Below are 21,542 nucleotides of genomic sequence, written 5' to 3' on the forward strand. Positions count from 1 at the left end.
TGAGACGTGAAGGCTCAGTTAGGGCGCTTGAGAGCTACAAGCTAGCCAGGAAGGATCTAAAGGGAGAGCTAAGAAGAGCAAGGAGAGGACACGAGAAGTCATTGGTGGATCGGATCAGGGAAAACCCTAAGGCTTTCTATAGGTATATCAGGAATAAAAGAATGACTAGAGTTAGATTAGGGCCAATCAAGGATAGTTGTGGGAAGTTGTGTGTGGAATCAGAGGAGATAGGGGAAGTGTTAAATGAATATTTTGCGTCAGTATTTACAGTAGAGAAAGAAAATGTTGTTGAGAATACTGAGATTCAGGCTATGAGGCTAGATGGGATTGAGGTTCACAAGGAGGAGGTGTTAGCCATTTTGGAAAGTGTGAAAATAGATAAGTCCCCTGGGCCAGATGGGATTTATCCTAGGATTCTCTGGGAAGCTAGGGAGGAGATTGCAGAGCCTTTGTCCTTGATCTTTATGTCGTCATTGTCGACAGGAATAGTGCCGGAAGACTGGAGGATTGCAAATGTTGTCCCCTTGTTCAAGAAGGGGAGTAGAGACAGCCCTGGTAATTATAGACCTGTGAGCCTTACTTCGGTTGTGGGTAAAATGTTGGAAAAGGTTATAAGAGACAGGATTTATAATCATCTTGAAAAGAATAAGTACATTAGAGATAGTCAGCACGGTTTTGTGACGGGTAGGTCGTGCCTCACAAACCTTATTGAGTTTTTCGAGAAGGTGACCAAACAGGTGGATGAGGGTAAAGCAGTGGATGTGGTGTATATGGATTTCAGTAAGGCGTTTGATAAGGTTCCCCACGGTAGGCTATTGCAGAAAATACGCAAGTATGGGGTTGAAGGTGATTTAGAGCTTTGGATCAGAAATTGGCTAGCTGAAAGAAGACAGAGGGTGGTGGTTGATGGCAAATGTTCATCCTGGAGTTTAGTTACTAGTGGTGTACCGCAAGGATCTGTTTTGGGGCCACTGCTGTTTGTCATTTTTATAAATGACCTGGAAGAGGGTGTAGAAGGGTGGGTTAGTAAATTTGCAGATGACACTAAGGTCGGTGGAGTTGTGGATAGTGCCGAAGGATGTTGTCGGGTACAGAGAGACATAGATAGGCTGCAGAGCTGGGCTGAGAGATGGCAAATGGAGTTTAATGCGGAAAAGTGTGAGGTGATTCACTTTGGAAGGAGTAACAGGAATGCAGAGTACTGGGCTAATGGGAGGATTCTTGGTACTGTAGATGAACAGAGAGATCTTGGTGTCCAGGTGCATAAATCCCTGAAGGTTGCTAACCAGGTTAATAGGGCTGTTAAGAAGGCATATGGTGTGTTAGCTTTTATTAGTAGGGGGGTCGAGTTTCGGAGCCACGAGGTCATGCTGCAGCTGTACAAAACTCTGGTGAGACCGCACCTGGAGTATTGCGTGCAGTTCTGGTCACCGCATTATAGGAAGGATGTGGAAGCTATGGAAAGGGTGCAGAGGAGATTTACTAGGATGTTGCCTGGTATGGAGGGAAGGTCTTACGAGGAAAGGCTGAGGGACTTGAGGTTGTTTTCGTTGGAGAGAAGGAGGAGGAGAGGTGACTTAATAGAGACATATAAGATAATCAGAGGGTTAGATAGGGTGGATAGTGAGCGTCTTTTTCCTCGGATGGTGATGGCAAACACGAGGGGACATAGCTTCAAGTTGAGGGGTGATAGATATCGGACAGATGTGAGAGGTAGTTTCTTTACTCAGAGAGTAGTAAGGGCGTGGAACGCCCTGCCTGCAGCAGTAGTAAATGCCCTTAAAGTTGGCGAATCTAAGTGGACATTGGATAGACACATGGATGAAAATGGAATAGTGTAGGTCAGATGGTTTCACAGGGCGGCGCAACATCGAGGGCCGAAGGGCCTGTACTGCGCTGTAATGTTCTAAAATTCTAAAACTGAAGCAAGAAGACCTCTCTCCTGCCTGTTTCCATCTCCTTCCCTCAGAACTGAATCTTGTGAAAACATGTGAAACTCAAAGAGAGATGGTTTTCCTATGTGAACAAGGTTTTAAGAACACTACTGGGCCCCAACGAAAAGCAAGACTACTTACAAAAGGACTACAGTGAGCTCAAAGCACCACAACAAGATATTGCCTCAAACTGCTCCACCGTATCTTTTCTTCTCTTTTCTGTCCCTATTTGCATGTGTGTAACGCATGTGCATGGTATCGTGGGTGTGTCGTATATCCGCAGGCATGAACCATATTAGAGTGTACGCTTTAATAAAATTTCATCTTTCTTTTTTAAACTTGAGAAAGCCTGTATGAATTGGTTTCTTTGTCTTATAATCGGAAAACTGGGAACAAGGATTCACAAAAAGGGGAGCCAAAACAGTGTTTAAAATTAATCCCTGTTACAATAAGACCAGGTGACATTGGTAACAGACCCCTGGACACCTTTCACACCTGGTTGTAACAGAAATTGGGTGCTAGCATCTGGATTATTACCCACAGACAAACGAGTGAAATTGGAAGTGGGGAGCCAGATTGTTCCCAATCAAATAGAGAAAAAATTCAATGCAGGTTTTCTTGTGGTTGTGTGATTGAGTACTAACATGTCTGCAACTGAAGTGAATAGTTCTCCAAGCCAGGATGAAGTAACTTGGGATAAGTTAAAAGCACTGTCAAAGAGAAAAATGGCTGAGCAATGTAGGATCACTATACGTGGCAAGGCTAGGAAGTCTGAACTCCTAAGGCGAGTGGCCAGCCATTTTTCCCTTGAATCTGACGAAGCAGAAGCAGGGTTAGAAGCAGACCCAGAGTAGGTACTGCTAGCAAAGTTAGAATTGGAACAAAAGAAGCTTGGATTAGAGGAAAAAGAGAGAGGCAGGAGAGGGAGAAAGAGAGAGCCTTCAAAAAAGGAACGTGAAGAGAAAGAAAGACAGGAGAAGGAACGGGAGAGAGAAAGAATATTCCAGAAAGAATGCTAACAAAGAAAGTTGAGGCAGCCTGAGTTAGCTAGGGGCGACAGAATAACCCTAGTGAAAGCATGGCCATTATGGAGGACAATCATTCAAGACTGCATCCAAGATTGCTAAAACTCACCCAACTAATTCCAAAATTCAGCAAGGAAGATGTGAAAGCATTTATTGTGTCCTTTGAGAAACCTGCAAGGCAGCTAAAATGGCCAGCTGAGTCCTGGTCTCTTTTACTGCAAAGCAAACTAACTGGCAAAGTCCATGAGGTTTATTCCTTGCTGCCAGAGGAGAGCTCATCAAATTATGAACGGACCAAAAATGCTATCCTCAGGGCATATGAATTAGTACCCGAAGCCAATCGCCAAAAGTTTAGAACCCTCAAAAGCAAGCCAATCCAACTTACCTGGAGTTTAAAAAAAGCAAGCAGCTTTTGACCAGTGGCTGAGGGCTTTAAAAATACAGCTCAGAGAAGTAATTTTTCCCTTGAATCTGACGAAGCAGAAGCAGGGTTAGAAGCAGACCCAGAGTGGGTACTGCTAGCAAAGTTAGAATTGGAACAAAAGAAGCTTGGATTAGAGGAAAAAGAGAGAGGCAGGAGAGGGAGAAAGAGAGCCTTCCAAAAGGAACGTGAAGAGAAGTAATCCTGTTAGAGGAATTTAAAAAGTCTCTCCCTTTCTCAATAAAAACTCGTGTCGAGGAGCAGCGGGTTCCGGGAGCCCAGCAAGCAGCCGTCCTGGCCGATGAGTTTGCTTTTATTTATCAGTCGGTTTCCCAGGGGAGAACCTTTTCTGATCACCCCCATAAATCCAAAAAGGATAAAGGGTGGGAAGGAGATATCTGCCCAGGCAGTCCTGGAAGAGAAAGGAAAGCAGGAGACACAGGCAGCCCTCTCCAGCCAAGAAGGAAGGTGCTGTGAGCAAGAGTGAGACCCTGTGAAGCACCTGTGTGCTTCCACTGTAAATAAGGCTGGGCATTTAAAAGCTGACTGCTGGAAACTAAAGGGGAAACCAGTAGGGTTAATCAGGGCACACCCGCTCAGTGAAGACGAGGCCCTGATGGAAACCACAGAAAAGCTGTGGCTTTAAAAGAATGTAAAAGTGCAACCCAGGAAGCTTACTACAGCCAGTGCAGGAAAAGTTATTTAGGGTTCCTGAAGGTTATCAGGGTTTTGTATTTGAAAGGAAAGGAACCCCATATCCCTCAAGTGGGGCAAGCAAGCCCATAGTGATTCTCAGGGACCACAGGGGCCACCAGATCCCTTTTACTGGGAAAAGGCCTGACCTTTCCCCTAGAGAGTGCGGTGAACACCAAAATGGTGGTGAATGGTATCAGAAGGCAGTGTATGTCTGTACCTGTACACCGGGTGCACCTGGAGTGCGACCTCGTTTTGGGACCGGTGACTGTAGGGATTGTCCCTAATTTGCCTGTGGGCAGGGTTGACATGCTCCTAGGTAATGATCTGGCAGGGGTGAAGGTAGTAGCCCCACCCAGTAGTAAAAGAAAGACCGCCGGTCAGAGAGACAGGGCGGTGGCAGGAGACGGGACCCCTTCAGTTCCCCTAAATGTGTAGTGGGTCAGGCCCTGATCAAACCAGCTCCCCCAGAGGAGACTGCATTGGCACTGCAGGCAGATGACCATGAGGTCTGCCTGTCCGAGACTTTCTTTGGAAAGCTAGGAGACCAAGGGAATGAATTAAATTGGATTTTCCCTAGCTGAGGCTTAGCGAGCCAACCCAGTATTGCGAGAGTTAGCACAGGCTGCCCAGTCTGAAAGTGACGCAGAGGGAGTCCCTGATTGGTACCTCATTCTTTAAATAGTAGCAATGAGGAAGTAGAGTTCTCCTCACAAATCTGAGGGCAAGGAGTAGACAGTAGTTCACCAGTTAGTGGTGTCACAAAGGTAACAAGGAGAAATATTAAGGGCCCACGAGACTACAGTGGCTGTACATGTACAAAAGACGAAACCTGCATAAGACAGCAGTTTGAAAGGCCAAAACTCCACAAAGATGTGGTGGAGCACTGCAGGAGTTGCCACACTTGCCAGGTTGAGGGGAAACCCCAACATACAATGAAACCTGCACCCCTAAGTCCTGTACCGGTGTTAGGTGGACCCTCCAGCAGAGGGCTGGTGAACTGTAAGGGACGCCCACCAAGAAATATAGGGGACAGGCAGGCACGTGGCTGGCAAAAGTTTAGAAAGAGAAGGGGGAAAAGTGACCAAGAGTGCAGGTTAAAGGAAGTCCAGGAAGAATCCCAGATGAAAACCCATACTGCCCGGTCAACCAACACAGCAAAATGTGAAATGTTAGACGCCACATCCTCCTATGTAAATGCAGACTCTAGAAGCACCCCACCAGAGTTGCTAACAGCATTTACAAGAACCTGCAGAAACAAAAGAGACATCAAGGGGGCAAAGAAACCATGAGGGTGATGCCTCACCTAGTTGAAGTGTCACATGAGAATGCAGTTAAGTCTGCACAAATACCACAGATAGGCGTATCCCAGAGAACAAAGGGGAGAGTAACAGAGACTCCTCCCCCACAGTCAGAGGAAAAGGGAACCACCCATCCCCAGAAGGCAAAAGTCTTTGTATGACTCAGAGTTCAGGATAGACCTGCACCCTACTATCTTTCATGAGGAAAAAAAGGGGGAAATTAAAGCAGCTCTGGCACCCAGAACAGCTCATTTTTAATGAGCTTCAAGATTGGTGAATGAATGGAAATGAATGAGAGAAATGCATGTTTTTTTTCTGTATCTTGTATTTCTCAAATTCTGTAATGAAATGTGCTGTTTTCTTCAAATCGCATTTCATTTCCCTGGGTGCGGAGGTGTCAGGCAAACCCCCCACCTGCCAAGATCTAAGCACACATGATTTCGCCACATGAAAATTAAAACTTAAAATTACAAGCCCCTGATCGGAAAGACATTTCCATGGCAACTGACAGTGTTGGAACAAGGGACAAAGGGCCATGCCCTGACTCATTCAACAAACAATGAGCTTTTGATTACCAGACATTGAAGGTGAGGAGAGCTAGCATTCCAGAGTCTGCTAAGGTGCAATCCACAAACCTCGCAGGAGACACTGTTCCACATAAGGAGCTAGTCACATGACTAACTTGCTGGGCAACCTGGGAGTTTTTTTGAATTTGAACTCCCAACAAAGGATTTTGAAGAAATAAAGCTGTGTGCTCATAGAATAAAGATCTCTTCAGGGACTGAAGCAAGAGGACCTCTCTCCTGCTTGTTTCCATCTCCTTCTCACGGAACTGAATCTTGTGAAAACACATGAAACTCAAAGAGAAAGGTTTCCTACGTGAACAAGGTTTTAAGATGACTACTGGGCCCCAACGAAAAGCAAGACTACTTACAAAAGGACTACATTGAGCTCGAAGCACTGTAACAAGATATTGCCTCAAACTGTTCCACCTTTATCTTTTCTTCTCTTTTCTGCCCCTATTTGCATGTGTGTATTGCGTGTGCATGTTAGCATAGGTGTGTCGTATATCCATAGGCGTGAACCGTATTAGAGTTTAAGTTTTAATAAAATTAAATCTTGAAACCTGAGAAAGCCTGTGTGAATTGGTTTCTTTGTCTTATAATTGGAAAACTGTGAACAAGGATTCATAAAAAGGGGAGCTCAAAACACTGTGTTTAAAATTAAACCCTGTTGCAATAAGACCAGGTGACATTAGTAACAGACTCCTAGACACCTTTCGCACCTGGTCGTAACACCGTGGTGGCAGATGTGAATTCAGGATAGTATGTTGCCGCCCTGGTACCAGGGTCTAGGATGTCATGAGCAGCCGCAGAGTACTCCGAGGGGGAAGGGTGAACAGCCAGTGGGTTGTGGTCCATATCAGTACCAAAAACATAGGTGGGAAGAGAGATGAGGTACTGTAGGTAGAGTTTAGTTAGCTAGGAAATAAACTAGCACACAGGACCTCAAAGGTCATAATCTTTGGATTACTCCTGGTACCACGTGCAAGTGAGTATAGAGATAGGAGGACAGAGCAGATGAATGTGTGGCTGAAGAGGTGTTGCTGGAAGGAGGGCTTTAGATTCCTGGAACATTGGGACCGGTTCTGGGGGAGATGGGACCTGTACAGGCCGGAGGGGTGCACTCGAACAGAACCGGGACCAATGTCTTTGCTGGGCGATTTGCTAATGCTATTGGGAAGGGTTTAAACTAACTGGTAGGGGTGTGGGAACCAGGAGGTGGTGTTGGAGAGGAAAAACAAGTAGCACAGAGAATTGAGAGACACAGTACTAGATTAGGAAATAGTAAGGTATTAGCTGGGGTCAGAGTGAGAGAGAATATAATAAGGTCTAAATTAGGTTTACGGTGCACATATATGAAAGCGCGGTGTGGAAATAAGGTTGGTGAGCTATAGGCACAGATATCAACGTGGTAATATTATTTGATAACGGAGACCTGGATCAAAAACGGGCAGGACTGAGTTCTAAATATTTAGACTATAAGAGCAGGGAGGTTATGATGGAGCTGTATAAAATGCTAGTTAGGTCACAGCTGGAGTACTGTGTACAGTTCTGGGCACCACACTATAGGAAGGATGTGATTGCACTGGAGAGGGTGCAGAGGAGATTCACCAGGATGTTGCCTGGGCTGGAGCATTTCAGCTATGAAGAAAGACTGAAAAGGCTAGGGTTGTTTTCCTTAGAGCAGAGAAGGCTGAGGGGGGACATGATTGAGGTATGCAAAATTATGAGGGGTATTGATAGGTTAGATAGGAAGAAACTTTTTCCTTTAGCGGAGGGGTCAATAACCAGGGGGCATAGATTTAAGGTAAGGGGCAGGAGGTTTAGAGGGGATTTGAGGAAACATTTTTTCACCCAGAGGGTGGTTGGACTCAAATGAGATTAGAATAGTTAGGTGCTTGTTGGCCGGCACGGACACGATGGGCCGAAGGGCCTGTTTCAGTGCTGTATAACTCTGACTATTCCTGGATACAAGCTGTTCAGGAAATACAGATAAAGAAAGAAAGAAAATGAGAGGAGGAGGGGTGTAAGTACTGGTTAAAGAGAACATTACAGTGCTGGAGAGAGAGGATGTCCTAGAGGGGTCAAGGACAGACTCTATTTAGTTAAAGGAACCATTACACTACTGGGTGTATTTTATAGGCCATCAACTAGTGAGAAAGATATAGAGGAACAAATTTGCAAGGAATTTACAGAGAAGTGCAAGAATTATTGAGTAGTTATAATGGGGGATTTTAATCATCCTAATATAGACTGGGATAGTGGAGAGGGGGAAGAGTTTGAGTGTTCAGGAGAATTTTTAAGATTAGTATGTTTCTGGCCCAATAAGGAAGGAGGCATTGCTGGATCTGGTCCTGGGGAATAAGGTAGGTCAAGTAGATCAAGTGTGAGTAGGGGAACATTTAGGGGACAGTGATCATAGTATTATAAGGCTTAGGTTGGCTATGGAAAAGGACAAGGAGCAATGCAGAGAAAGAATAATTAATTGGGGGAGGGCCAACTTCAATGGGGTGCGAATGGATTAATTGGTAAATTGGAATCAAAGATTGGCAGGCAAAACTCTAATGGAACAATGGGCTGCCTTTAAACAGGAGATAGTTTAGGTAAAGCCGAGGTACATTCCCATGAGGGGGAAAGCCAGAGCTCCCTGGATGAAGTAAGATGAAGCACTAAAAGGGTGCATATGACAAATGCCAGACTGATAATACAATTGATATCCAGGCTGAAGTTCAGAGGGGATGTGAAAAAAGCAATAAGTGAAGCAAAGAGAGAGAGACTGGCAGCTAATAAAGGGAATGCAAAAGTCTTCGATAGGTATATAAATAGTAAAATGATGGTAAAAGGAGGAGTGGGACCGATTAGGGGCCAAAAAGGGGATTTATGCATGGAGGCAGAGGGCTTGGCTGAGGTACTAAATGTGAGTACTTTGTATCTTAATGAAGGAAGAAGATGCTGCCCAGGTCAGTGAAAGAGGAGGTAGTTGGGACACTGGAAGGGCTAAAATTGTTGGAGGTGAAATTAGATAAGGCTGTACTTAAAAGTTGATAAGTCAGCAGGACTGGATGAGATGCATCTGAGAATACAAAGGGAAGTAAGGGTAGAAATTGTGGAGGCACTGGCCATTATCTTCTAAGCCTCCTTAGATATACAGGGGTGGTGCCAGAGAACTGGAGAATTGCAAATGTTATACCCTAATTCAAAAGGGGTGTATGGATAGACCCAGCAACTACAGGCCAGTCAGTTTAACTCAGTGGCGTGAAAGCTTTTAGAATGAGTAATTTGGGACAAAATTAACCGTCACTTGGACAAATGTGGATTAATCAACAAATCAGTGTTGGCTTTCCTTAAGGGCAAATCGTGTTTAACTTGATTTATGTTTAAGAGGTAATAAGAGAGGGTTGCTGAGGGTAATGTGGTTGATGTGGTGTACATGGACTTCCAAAAGGGGTTTGATAAAGTGCCAGATAGGCTCGCCAACAAGTTAAAGCCCATAGAATAAATAAAACAGTGACAGCATGGATATGAAAATAGTTGAGTGGCAGGAATCAGAGTAGTGGTGAACAGTTGTTTCTCAGACTGGAGGACTGCTTTTCTTTATATGTATGAATGATCTAGACTTGGGTGTGCAGGGCACAATTTCAAAATTTGCAGATGACACAAAACTTGGAAATATTGTGAACTTTGAGGAGGACATCGACTGGTGAATGGGCAGACGTGTGGCAGATGAAATTTAATGCAGAGAAGTGTGAGGTGATTCATTTTGTTAGCAAGAATGAGGAGATGCAATAGAAATTAAAGGATACAATTCTAAAGGGGGTGCCAGAGCACAAATCGTTGAAGGTGACAGGGCAAGTTAAGAAAGTGGTTAATAAAGCAGATGGGATCCTGGGTTTTACAAATAGGCGCATCAAGTACAAAAGCAAGGAGTTTATGATGAATCTTTTGTAAAACAATGGTTCAGCCACAACTGGAGTATTGCATCCAATTCTGGGCACCACGCTTTAGAAATGATGTGAAGGCATTTAGAGAGGGTGCAGAAAAGATTCACGAGAATGGCTCCAGCGATGAGGGACTTCAGTTATGAAGGTAGATTGGAGAAGTTGGGGTTGTTCTCCTTAGAGAAGAGAAAGTTGAGAAGAAATTTGATAGTGGTGTTCAGAAGCATGAGATTTCTGGACAAAGCAGATAGGAAGAAACTGCTCGCATTGGTGGAAGGGTCGAGAACTAGAGGACACCAATTTAAGGTGAAAGGCAGGCAAGAGAACGAAAAGTGACATGAGGAAAAGCTTTTTTTATGCACCAAGTGGTTAGGATCTGAAATGCACTGCCTGAGAGTGTGATGGAGGCAGATTCAACTGAGACTTTCAGAAGCGAATTTGATAATTTATCTGGAGAGAATAAAAATGCAGGGCTACATGGAAAAGGCGAGGAAATGGGACTAGGTGGGCTGCTTTTGTCGAGAGTTGGCACAGACATGACTGGCCGAATGATCTCCTCCTGTGCTGTAACCTTTCTCTGATTCTAGGAGAGTAGGATGGGGCAGTTGGGAGTTGCTGCTCATAAGGAAGCAGCGACTAATACCTCAATGGGCCCTTCAGAAGATTCCAAGGGAGGCATAGAGGGAAGCTGTAGGTTTATCTAAGAGGGAGTCAAGCCTGGGCAGTAGGAGAGTGAGAAGGTTAAGGTTTACTAAAGGGTTGGTTTAGGAATTTGAGAGGAGAAATGAAAGGCATGACAATAGGGGAGAGGGGTCTAGGAGGGATGAGGAGAATGGAAATAAATGATAGAAAAAAGTGGAAATCGAAGTGATGGGCTTGGGTCTGGGGTAACAGCCAAAATGCTTGTGTGAATGGACACAAGGAAAGCTCAAGTTACGTAGGCCTGGTTATTAAGATCAATATATCCTGGTAAGTAAACGGGAATAGAGAGGAGACAATAGGAGGGAATCCAGAGTTAAAGTTAGAGGTTCCATGGTGGGATAAAGTTGACGTAGGTAGGGTAGAGTTGGCATGCAGCATTGACAAACTGTTATCCATGTCAAAGACAGTTTGACACACTGGAACCCACACATGAACAGGTATATGTTGTCTATATAGGGACATCTAAAATACATTTCTTTTTGTATATTTTTCATGGAGAGCTTTTTTGTATGTGTATAAAATCAGTATTGCATTTCTAGGCAATATAGCTACTGGCAAGACCACCTTTGCTCGCGCCACTCTGACCAAAAACCAGAGGCTGTATCAGCTTGGTTTTCAAGAAGATAATCGAGGGTCTCAAGGACAGGGGTGGGTGGTGAGGTCCTTGAGGGTCCACAAAGCCATCATATTTTGTCGGGGTATCTGTATATATTTTTCAATTTTGGTCAACTTATCATGTTTATATGTTGCTCTGAAACAACAGCTCATTAGTATTATTTGAATGCAAGTGATAGCCCATTTAATTTAAATAGCAGTAAAATGATAACACCTGAAGATGAAGAAAACTGTTTTTCTTCGGGTAGCTGACATTCCCTTTGAAAATTAGGACAGAGCCCTTCAGAGTGTCGGTGATTACAGGTGTCTGCAGCCCCACACAAAACATTTTACAAACCACAATGTGAGTATAGGCTGAAAGGGGTGGGAGAGACCAAAGAAAATAGGAGCAGGAGTAGACCATACGGTCCCTTGAGCCTGCTCCGCCATTCAGCATGATCATGACTGATCTTCTGCCTCAACTCCACTCTCCCAACTGCTCCCTATATCCCTTGATTCATTGAGACACCAAAAATCTGTTTGCCCCAACCTTAAACATACTCAATGCTGGAACATCCAAAACCGTCTCGGGTAGACAATTCCAAAGATTCACAATCCTCTCTGAAGAAATTTCTTCTCATCTCAGTACTAAATGATTGACCCTTTATCCTGAGGCTGTTCCCCCCTTATTCTAGATGCCCCACGCAGGGGAAGCCACCTCACGGTGTCTCCCACTCAAAAATCATGTTCCGCTTTTATTCCTGGCCTATGCTTGCTGCCTCTTATAGGAATGCAGTATAGATTGAGAACTCAGCAGAGGAAGGGAAAACATTCCCTTCTCAGTAATGTCACATGACAGTGCTCCAGTGTGCTGTGCTACTACTCCTTTTCTGTATAGTTTTAAAGTAGCTTGTTTTCTTGTTTATAGCAGGTTTAGAATGTACAAAACCCAGATTAAGTAAGTAGCTTATGCAGCAGAGAAAATCTCTTAAATCTTTAAGGAAATATTTCCACCTATTCTTGTGCACATATCCTTCAGATTATCTTTTTCCCCGCAACATTTGTTGCAGTAGATTTTTAAGCTGCTGAGGCTGGATGATTAAGGTTTCATATTTAAAATAGGCATAAAATGGAAAATGCTTGTTTGTAATCCTTATCATTCCATTTGCCTGCTTGTTAAAAATTTAATTATGAAATATATGTTTATACCCGGAGGATTTCATGGAAATACTTGTCATTTAAATTGAACTGTTTAGGATCGAACTCTTTGGTTTTAGATTACATACTGCTGATTTTGGGCTGCGCTGAGCTGAGCTCAAAAGGTCAGTCCAAGGGCAGGCTTTTGTTCTATTTTCCCACTTTTAAATTATAAATAAGATTTGTTTGCTTTTTGTCACAGCCAACATAAAAGAGCAGGCATTGAAGAATGGAAAAGTAAATGTGTGGAAACCATTCATTTGCTCAGGGTGCATGAGTGCTTGCGTACACAATAGTAGAGCTGAATCATATGTATAATACTTAAATTAGAGCTTGAGGTAGGAGCTGCTGGTCATGTTTGTATGAATTTCACTCCACACACTGCATTGAGTGGGGACTCGCAATATCAACCATTGTTTGTCAACCTAATTTTCTATTTAGGTTTAAAAATGGTTACAATGATTGTTTAAAAAGAACTCAGCTGTTTTAAAGAAAGGCACCATCAGCGATTTAATAAATCCTTCTATTTTCATGAATATTTTGTCTTGGGACAAATAAAACACTTGAAACACTGTACACCATACCTAAGACCCTTAAGTAGCTTTCCAGGTTATTTGTGTATACTGAGGAATTACAAAGACAAAATGTTGAATAATCAATTATCTTACCTCATTTATGAAATGTGAATAGAGACAAGACACTAATCCATATCTTAAATTGTGTCCTTGCAGACATTACACTACAGTGGCTTATTCAGCACTCCAAATCGAGGCACTGCTGAGGTTGGTCTCCCGTTACAGAAGATCGTAAACAGCCTACCCAGTCTATGTACCTTGGAAAGAAGTATGGAAGAGCAAAGCCTAACTCAGCTGGGACTGAGTCTTTCAACCCCAGTTCTTGTTAATATGGACCTCTAAGATTTCTTCTTTGCGTTCCTCTGACTTTAGGTCATTTTCTACGTTTAAAAAAAGTGTGCCATTCAACAATAATGCAGAGTAATCATAAACTATTTCTGTAAGCCTCAGACACATGGCTTCGTTATTTGAATGATGCCTCTAAAACTGCAAAAGAACTGCCTATACCCTTATTAACAGGCTGCTATCTTGGTAGTGTGTTTTTCATTTTGCATGTGATGTATTCATATAGTGCAGTATTTCTATGTAAGATTACGGATCAAGAATGTTGAGCCCTACTTAAGATAACTATGGTTTGCTTGGACACCAGTGAAGACGTGCTCCTGCTATATTAATAGTAGTCATATTGAGACAGAGTGTAGAGATAGGAGCAGAATAGCAAGATTTTGGATACTGATGGGGATGCTTTCACTTCCTGATTTTGACACTGATACGGTTTGCACTTGAATACTAATACTTATAGTTCTTTCAGATGTGTTTCGTCCTCCTCAAGCAGCATCTACGTCCACAGTGTGGCAAGAAAATTCAACAAACTTTTTCTTCATAATTTAATTTAAATTTCTTTGCTCTTTTAAATTATTTGCATTCAAAAAGATGTCAGCCATAAACATAACCTAACAAGTTGATATTGGTTTGAAGGAAGACTGGAGATGAATTTTATTGCGTGTCAGTGATGTGCACCATTCCCAGCTTCATCTTGTATTCCATGGACCTCAATGTGAGAACAGCACCAGATAGGCTTACTATTAATGTTTTAGTTGATATGGGACACTTGACAACATCAGACACTGCCAAGTGTACCATGGTGCCATCTGAGTAGTATCAGGATAACAGCAAACTTGAAATGCATCCAATGTTTGTTTGAAAACCAGTGCAGTCTCATGGTCACAAGCCTGCTCCAAATTGGTATGTTACATAGCGAGAATCAAATTTTCATACAGTTTGATGTAACGTTGTCTTTAGATGAGATTCCACCACATCACTCAAACAAGACTGTAATCAAATTCTACTAGAAATGGTCATGTTCTTTTGCGGTAACAGACACTGCCATCCACTTCGCATTTTAGTCCCCTTTATATTTCTTCCTCTAGGAAGTTTTGGAAGAACAATTAATTTGTGAGAACTGTATGGAGCACATGTGACCTGCTTGTTAGTTCATCTTAGTCAAGTGGTTTTTCTTTGCTATGGCATTATTTGAAGGAGCATGAGTATACTGATGACCAAAAAATAAGAACTTTGTCAACGAGAACTTTCATTCTTTTGCTGCTGTTCAACAGTGCTAAAAGTGAACTGAATACATTCTAAACCTTTTAATTGTTTCTGTCTAACATATCCTCTTGCAGGTGTCTTTCAGCAAAATTTTTTTTAAATCTTACATTTATAAAAAAAACCCTTAACCTGTTTTTGGTGGTGGTAATTGAGGGAGAGATATTGGCCCATGCAACCAGGACAACTGCCTCCACCTTTCGGTCCATCTGAACAAGCAAGCTGTTGGTTTAACTTCTCAACCAAAAGAGGGTACCTCTGACAATGCAGCACACCCCTCAGTATTGTAGTGTAGTATCAGCCTAGATTATATGCTCAGGCGGAGTGGACTTTGAACCTACAGCATCTGACTCCAAGGCACTGGACATTTAATGAGTTGCTGAGTACTGTAATTTAACCCTTGCTAAGTGACAGACCTGGGGCTGAATTTTACCAGCCCCTCGACGTCGTGGGTCGCAGCAGGCGGGGGGGGGGCCGCCTCGAACCCCAACGTCGAGAAGGACCCAGTGCAAATTACTAGCGGCGGGGGGACCTCAGCGTGGCCCCCGGCTGCATGGCAGCGGGCCCTTCATCTAAATATTTAAATTAACAATAATGATATGTAAATGAACTTACCTGCAGACGGCGGCCACCCCACACTGATTTTACGGCTGCCGTTTGTACTTTGCGCACCTTCGGAACTCCGTACGGAGTTCTGAGGTGCGAACCTGGTGGTGAGGGGGGAGGAATAAAATTTTCAGGGTGGGAGGGGTAGGGAATGGGGAAAACGCTGTTTATTGGATGGGGAGAAGGGGTTGAAGGGTAAAAGTTAGAAGATTGGGGGTGAAAGTTCAGGTAGGGAAAAAGGCAAGTTTTGTTAACATCGGGCAATGAAATGACCGGGGGGGGTGGGGTGTTGGGGAAGGGCCTCCATATCATTATTATTTGTTAAAAAATAAATGCATACTGTACCTTTAAAAGTTAAAATTACTTCTAGGGCTTAAAGCCCTTGAAAAATGGCGCCAGCACAGTGGCATGGATGCCGTTGCCGGGGACGTGGTGGCTGCCCCTCGCTGCTCCACCCCTTCTATTTAAATCAGCCCCTGCGCATAATATCACGGGGACTGTGCGGCGGCCCTTCCATGTCGGAAAGCTGCCAAGTTCAAAGTGCAATGCCGCGGAGCATGGCACACGAATAAAAACCAGCCCTTGATTTTTATATTTTAAAATGAGAGGTGCAAAAGATTACTGAAAGTATGGCATTTCTAATACCAGTTTTTTTCCAGTGCTAAAAACTGAATGGTGATATATGTTTCAGTTCAAAAAATTTAGTGGAGCATTTCCCTGCAGTTCTCCTTTTCCAATAGTATAGCACGATTGCCATCTAATTTTTAAAATGACCGACCCTGTAACTTGGCAATTGTTAATTACCATAAACATTGTAAGCATAGGGTGATTTTACATTTTACAGTAGTTTTCATTTATTTTAAGTACCGTTAATAGCAAGACCGTTTTTTAAAAAGGTTTTGGTTTATTAAAAGGGACAGAATCTCAGTGAAAAGTTTTACAAAATCTGAGGTGCTGAGTTATAATACCAGTCAAATTTAACAAGCATTTTTTTTTAAATTCGAAGCCAATTCCTGTGACTCGAGCAGAATTGAGGGGTTAGTGCCATTTTATAAGGTGTGGAGAAGAGAATACTTTCTACATTTACTGTGTAACTTATTTTATACAATAGTTCAATTACCTTTTTGTTTCCATGGCAATTAAATAACATTTGGTGATGTAATTACCTCGCATAACAGCACTTCATGATGCTGGAAATGTCACCAAGTCTTCAATGTAACTGGCCCTGTTGTAATGGAAATTTATATTTAAACTGAATACATTAGTAGGATGCTGGATTTATTATTCACCAGTCATGAACTCTGGTGTCTGCATGTTGTTTGTGCAGGAGAACGGCATAGCCCACTTTTTCTCATTATTTTATCTATGTAGAACATATTTTCGATTGCCTTATCCATGTGACGTCTGTTAACTGTATAAGGTGAAAAGGAGACATCGCTTGAAAGCTCTTATCTCTTGTCCAGTATAAGGATTGGCTATTGGTAATTTGCATTGCAGCTGTTATGCTGTCGCAGTTGTATTCAATTTAGGAATGTAGGTTTTTAACAATATATTAAAGCAGTTTTGATCAGTAGAATTACAAGCATTCAGACCAATCTACCATATTGGTGTGGTAATTCATATTTGTTCTACTGCATAGAATGGAACAGATGATCACATTATGCAATATACCAATTTTCTTCAATTTTCAATTACCATTTTTCAGAAGCGGTTAGTTTTAATGTGCAATAAATTCTCCGAAGTATCTAAATTATAAACTCGCACACAACAGCTCTATCTGGCAACTGAGGTATCTCAATATTTCTAAACAAAAACAGCATCTGGTGAGGGAGAAAGGAATCGAAGGATTATGCATATAGGGCTGAAGGAGGATCATGTGGAGTATGAACACTGGCATAGACCTGTTGGGCCAAATGGCCTGTTTCTGTGCTGTATTTCTTTAACTTTCCCAGATCTGGGGGTTGGCACTAATTGGATGGCTTTTTTCAAACAGCCAGCATCGGCGCAATGGGCTAAATGGCCTCCTTGTATCAGAGAAATTCTGTATGCTGTATGAATCTAAACAAGGGTCTTAACATATTTTAAAAATCGGTAAGCACCTTTTCTTGATCAGCTTTTATTTTGAAAGAATGTTTTGATCTAGTGATCAGTGTTCCATCTAATTTTTTCAGTGCATGTACAACAGTAATATGACTGGATACCCGATGGTGCTAACTGAAGCAACTTTACAACACAATAAATCTTTTTTTTTTGATTTCCTACAGGTAGAGACATGAAAGTAAGGTACTAAACTTAGATTTCCATAAGATGTAGAATTTAACGAAATTGAAAATGGAGATAAATCTGACGCACTGTTTTGTTATAACTATACAAACCCATACTTCAAGTGAGATTCACAGACCCCATTCCTGTAGTTTAATTCCTCAATTCTAAAAAGCGGGATTTTTACAGAATTTCTCTGACATAAAAGGTAATGAGACAACAATTTATGAGCAAAATAATCTGGTATGCTATTCAGCACCTAATAGCATGCCATTGAATGAACCTGCTGCCATCATTGTTGTTTAACATCATACATTTACTATCCAGTCACTGTAACACAGATTAACTGTTCATTTATAATGTGGTGACACTGTCTCAGGGCTCAGATGACATGAATCACTCTTACTGTTGTTTATGTCATCTGAGCCCTTGTCTTGTAATTTAAGAATAGGTATCTAGGATCCTGAAATTCTGTTGGCAGTGGTCAGCAAAATTACATTTCTAGTTTGTACCTTGAAACTTTCTGGTGAATGTGTCACAATTGGCCACAAAGATTAATTTTTTGTGCCCATGTTTAAAGTAGGATTCATTCACCATTCATATAGGATGTTACATTAATCTAAAACAACTGCTAATAAATTATAGTATGAGTTTTAGAAGTCATCCACACACTTCAGAAGACTGGTGCAAAATTCTCTTCTTTAAATTTTACTTTAGAATTGAAATAAAAACATTTTTCTGACAACCCTGAATTGTAACTTTTTTTCACCTTGCGTGCTTCAGTGCCAAGGGGTCTGCCCCACCTGATCTCTTGTTTGGATGTGGACAGAGGAAGGTAGAGGAGAATACAGCATTGCAAACCATAATACCAAAACAGTGTAATGCATAAATCTCTATTTAATCCATTAGAATTTCCAAATCAGCAGACCATGTAAGCCCTGAATCTCCTGTAATGAGAAGCATGGCAGCACCAGTACAATGCAGTCTTCACACAACTTCAGTTATGTATAATAATGTTTTTAATATGAAATAAATGTATGGATTAATTTTTGCTTATGCTGCCTGACACAAAAGTGTACAGATTTAAACTGTGGCCTTAGCTTAGCATGTTTACAGTCTTTACCAGTAAGTACTTATTTTATTCTCTACTGTACTAAATGCAAAGATGAAGCCAAAATTGTAGAGATTTTTAACAAAGTATTGTAGTAATCCAATACTTCAGTGACACATGGCTGTTATCAAATAATGTGAACAATATTATATATACTTCAAATAAAATCTCAACAGTACAGTATTAAAATTGAACTTGTGTGGTTAATGTGTCAGTTGAAGGAACAGTCTTCATTTTGAGCAGTACAAGGGCAGAGTTCAAATCTATATGTTTAAGGAGGTATGCAACTGAAGGGTTATTTTCACAATCCACATCTGATGCGTTTTAATAAAATTGATTTAGTATCTAGGCAATGAAAACAATTTCAACAGTTCTTCCAACTAAAGTAACAAATCATAACATTCAACATATTAAAGTGGAAGTATGGCCCTCAGCGTGAGAGATGGATCTTCCATTGATGAGGAAAACAATTGTCCATTCCATTAGCCACTAGATGTGGCCAATTAACTATGAATACTGTGAAGTATATACAACAAATGCTACAATACAATAGTGTGAAACTGCAATTCCATCATTCACTTTATCTGAATTTGAGATTCTCTCAATGGTGCAAATGTTGAGTTTGTACCATACCAATCATTCAGTTCCTGTTGGGACTCAGCTTTGCCTCATCCCAAATCCATGACATGATTTTAAAAAGTCTTGTGCAGCGCCCTTTCTCATTGATTAGATACTGATTGGTAAATTTAAAAAATATATATTTTTTTAAAAATTGTTTGTTTGAGCTTTTTATCTTGACTAGGAGCTGCGTTTGATTTGCAGCAGCAGCTGGGTTGGCAGTGATCGTCCTGCAGAGGCTTACGATTGGCCATTTTTAAGAGTGACCCACTGAATATAGCTCGAGTTTTACAAAACCACCACAAGCAATGTTTGTTGTTGAACCTATGCTAACCTGACATTTAAGCTACAAATACATTAGAATTGACAGCAGCAATGGATTCTAGAATTATCTTTAACAAGGGGAGACAGTGGTATTGTGGGGCCCAGGCTAATGCCCTGGTAAAACACGTTCAAATGGCAGAATTTAAATTCAATTAATTAATAAATTCAGTTAATTAATAAAAATCTGGAACTGAAAGCTAGTGAAACTATCAATGACTCTCTTAAAACCCATCTGGTTCACTAATGTCCTTCAGGGAAGGAAATCTGCTGTCCAAACGTGCTCTGGCCTAGATGTGACTCCAGATCCCACAACTATGTGGTTGACTCTTAACTACCCTCTGAAATTGCTTAGTAAGCCACTTAGTTGTACTAATCCTCTACAAGGTGAATCACCACAATCTTCTCAAGGACAATTACGGATGGGCAACAAATGCTGGCCTTGCCAGTGACGCCCACATCCCATGAACGAATTTTTAAAAATCTTGATCTTCAGAATTTAACCTTCTGGCAATAAATGTGCCCGAGTATACTTACGCAGTTATGAGTGAATAGTAGCTAATGATCAAGCTCTACAATTTGATAATTGTTACAAATAAAAGATGGACGCATGCATCCACTGGAAACCGGGCTGTATTCAGGTTGCCAGTCGGTAATTGTTTATAGCTCTTTTCACAGACTTATCCTAAGTTAAAATATCCAACCGTAACTCTGCAACGTACATTAAAAAATATCCCCACTGTTATTGAAATCTCCATTAGTTTCAGGTATATTAAAAATAAGCTTGGTATTTCAGTCAAGTTGTTCTGCTTTTCCCATTAGTACAGATTGTCTTGGAGTTTTTGCTCTTGGCATAATGCACACGTAGTAACACGTTCGACAACACGTCTTGATAATAGCTGAGCAGAATCCACCCCGGCAAGTACATTAAGGTAATGAGGCCCATGAAATTAAGAGGGTAATGAGAGTAATCCCAAGAGCAGGCGTCGTACTGCCGGAGCCCCAGTCCCCAGGTGAGCTCCCAGGTGTAGATGAAGAGAATATAAACGGGCAGCCTCTGCAAAGTGTTCCAACCCCAGCGGTAGTGAAGGTAGAAATAGAGTTTCTCCACCACGAAGCTGCAGCTGCCGTACATGAAGAAAGACCAGAGCGATGTGTGTCCCAGCAGAGTGCAGTCCCACTTCTCCACCAGGTTGAACATGGAAGTGAAGAAGATCTCGTCCAGGAAGCCGTGCATGCCGTAAAAGACGAAGCGCAGGGAGTCGGGGAGCCGGTGCGGGGAGGAGAAGCGCTGGGCCGGCGTTGCCCGGCTGCCTGGCCGGGGGCAGTGGCACTGCAGCCGGAGGAAGCGCTTGAGGAAGAGCTGCGAGTCGTACAGGGCGAGGAGGTAGTGGAGCAGCAGACTGAGCAGGGGAGAGCCAGAGCCTGAGCCTGCCCCCAGCTTAGCCACCAGGGTCTGCAGACTCACATACACCGAGGGGTAGAGCAGCAGCTGGAAGACCAGGGGGCGGCCCTGGAAGTTTCTCTTCTGCAGGTAGAGCTTCTCCAGGGCGAAGTGGGCGAGCGAGTGCAGCACGCCGAGGTAGGGCGAGGAGAAGCCCAGCATCTTCAGGTCGCTGGTCTGGACGAAGCGCTGCACCGAGGAGAGCAAGACGTCCAAGGTGATGCCGTGCATGCCGTAGAAATACAGGCGCATCCAAGTGGGCAGGCAAGGGCTGGGGCGGCCGCAGCTTTCAGCACCGGACAGATCCTGGAGCCGGGAGGGGCAGGAGGCTGCAGGCAGCCGGCTCCTCTTGCTGCTTTGACCGGAGCGCTCCGTGGAGAGGAGCCGCTGAGCGTCGCGTCGTTTGCTGTTCATGATCTTGCAAATCCCCCAGCCCACAACGCCCCCCTCCCACCCCCCAAGAGAGATGAAGATTAAGGCCCACTATTTGCAAAGAAATACACATAAAAGTAAATAACCTGCATAAACAACCAGGAACTAGCTCATCTCTCTCGCTCTGTTCTTTGCAAAGATTAGGAGTTTTGCTTAGACATCCAACCCCCAGTTACCTGCCAGCAGCAGCAGCAGCAAAA

The 21,542-nt window shown here is 42.6% G+C and overlaps 2 protein-coding genes across 2 annotated transcripts in view; one reads left to right on the plus strand and one right to left on the minus strand.

The window, feature by feature from the left end:
* Positions 1 to 18,702, plus strand: part of LOC137379694 (ADP-ribosylation factor-like protein 8B-A) — a 116,685-nt gene extending 97,983 nt beyond the window's left edge. Inside the window, exon 7 of the mRNA XM_068050909.1 lies at positions 13,100 to 18,702. Coding sequence (XP_067907010.1) covers positions 13,100 to 13,149 — 50 coding nt within the window. The 3' untranslated portion in view covers positions 13,150 to 18,702. The remainder of the gene's footprint in view (positions 1 to 13,099) is intronic.
* Positions 18,703 to 20,262: 1,560 nt separating this feature from the next.
* tmem229a (transmembrane protein 229A) lies at positions 20,263 to 21,324 on the minus strand. The gene has a single exon (XM_068051283.1). It carries the CDS (start codon positions 21,322 to 21,324, stop codon positions 20,263 to 20,265), a length of 1,062 nt encoding a protein of 353 aa, XP_067907384.1.
* Positions 21,325 to 21,542: the final 218 nt, after the last annotated feature.

Source organism: Heterodontus francisci, chromosome 18 (assembly GCF_036365525.1).
Source record: "Heterodontus francisci isolate sHetFra1 chromosome 18, sHetFra1.hap1, whole genome shotgun sequence".
NCBI lineage: Eukaryota > Metazoa > Chordata > Chondrichthyes > Heterodontiformes > Heterodontidae > Heterodontus > Heterodontus francisci.

Excerpts from the sequence above, each read along its gene's own strand:
- tmem229a (XM_068051283.1), bottom strand. The coding sequence starts at position 21,324 with ATGAACAGCAAACGACGCGACGCTCAGCGGCTCCTCTCCACGGAGCGC.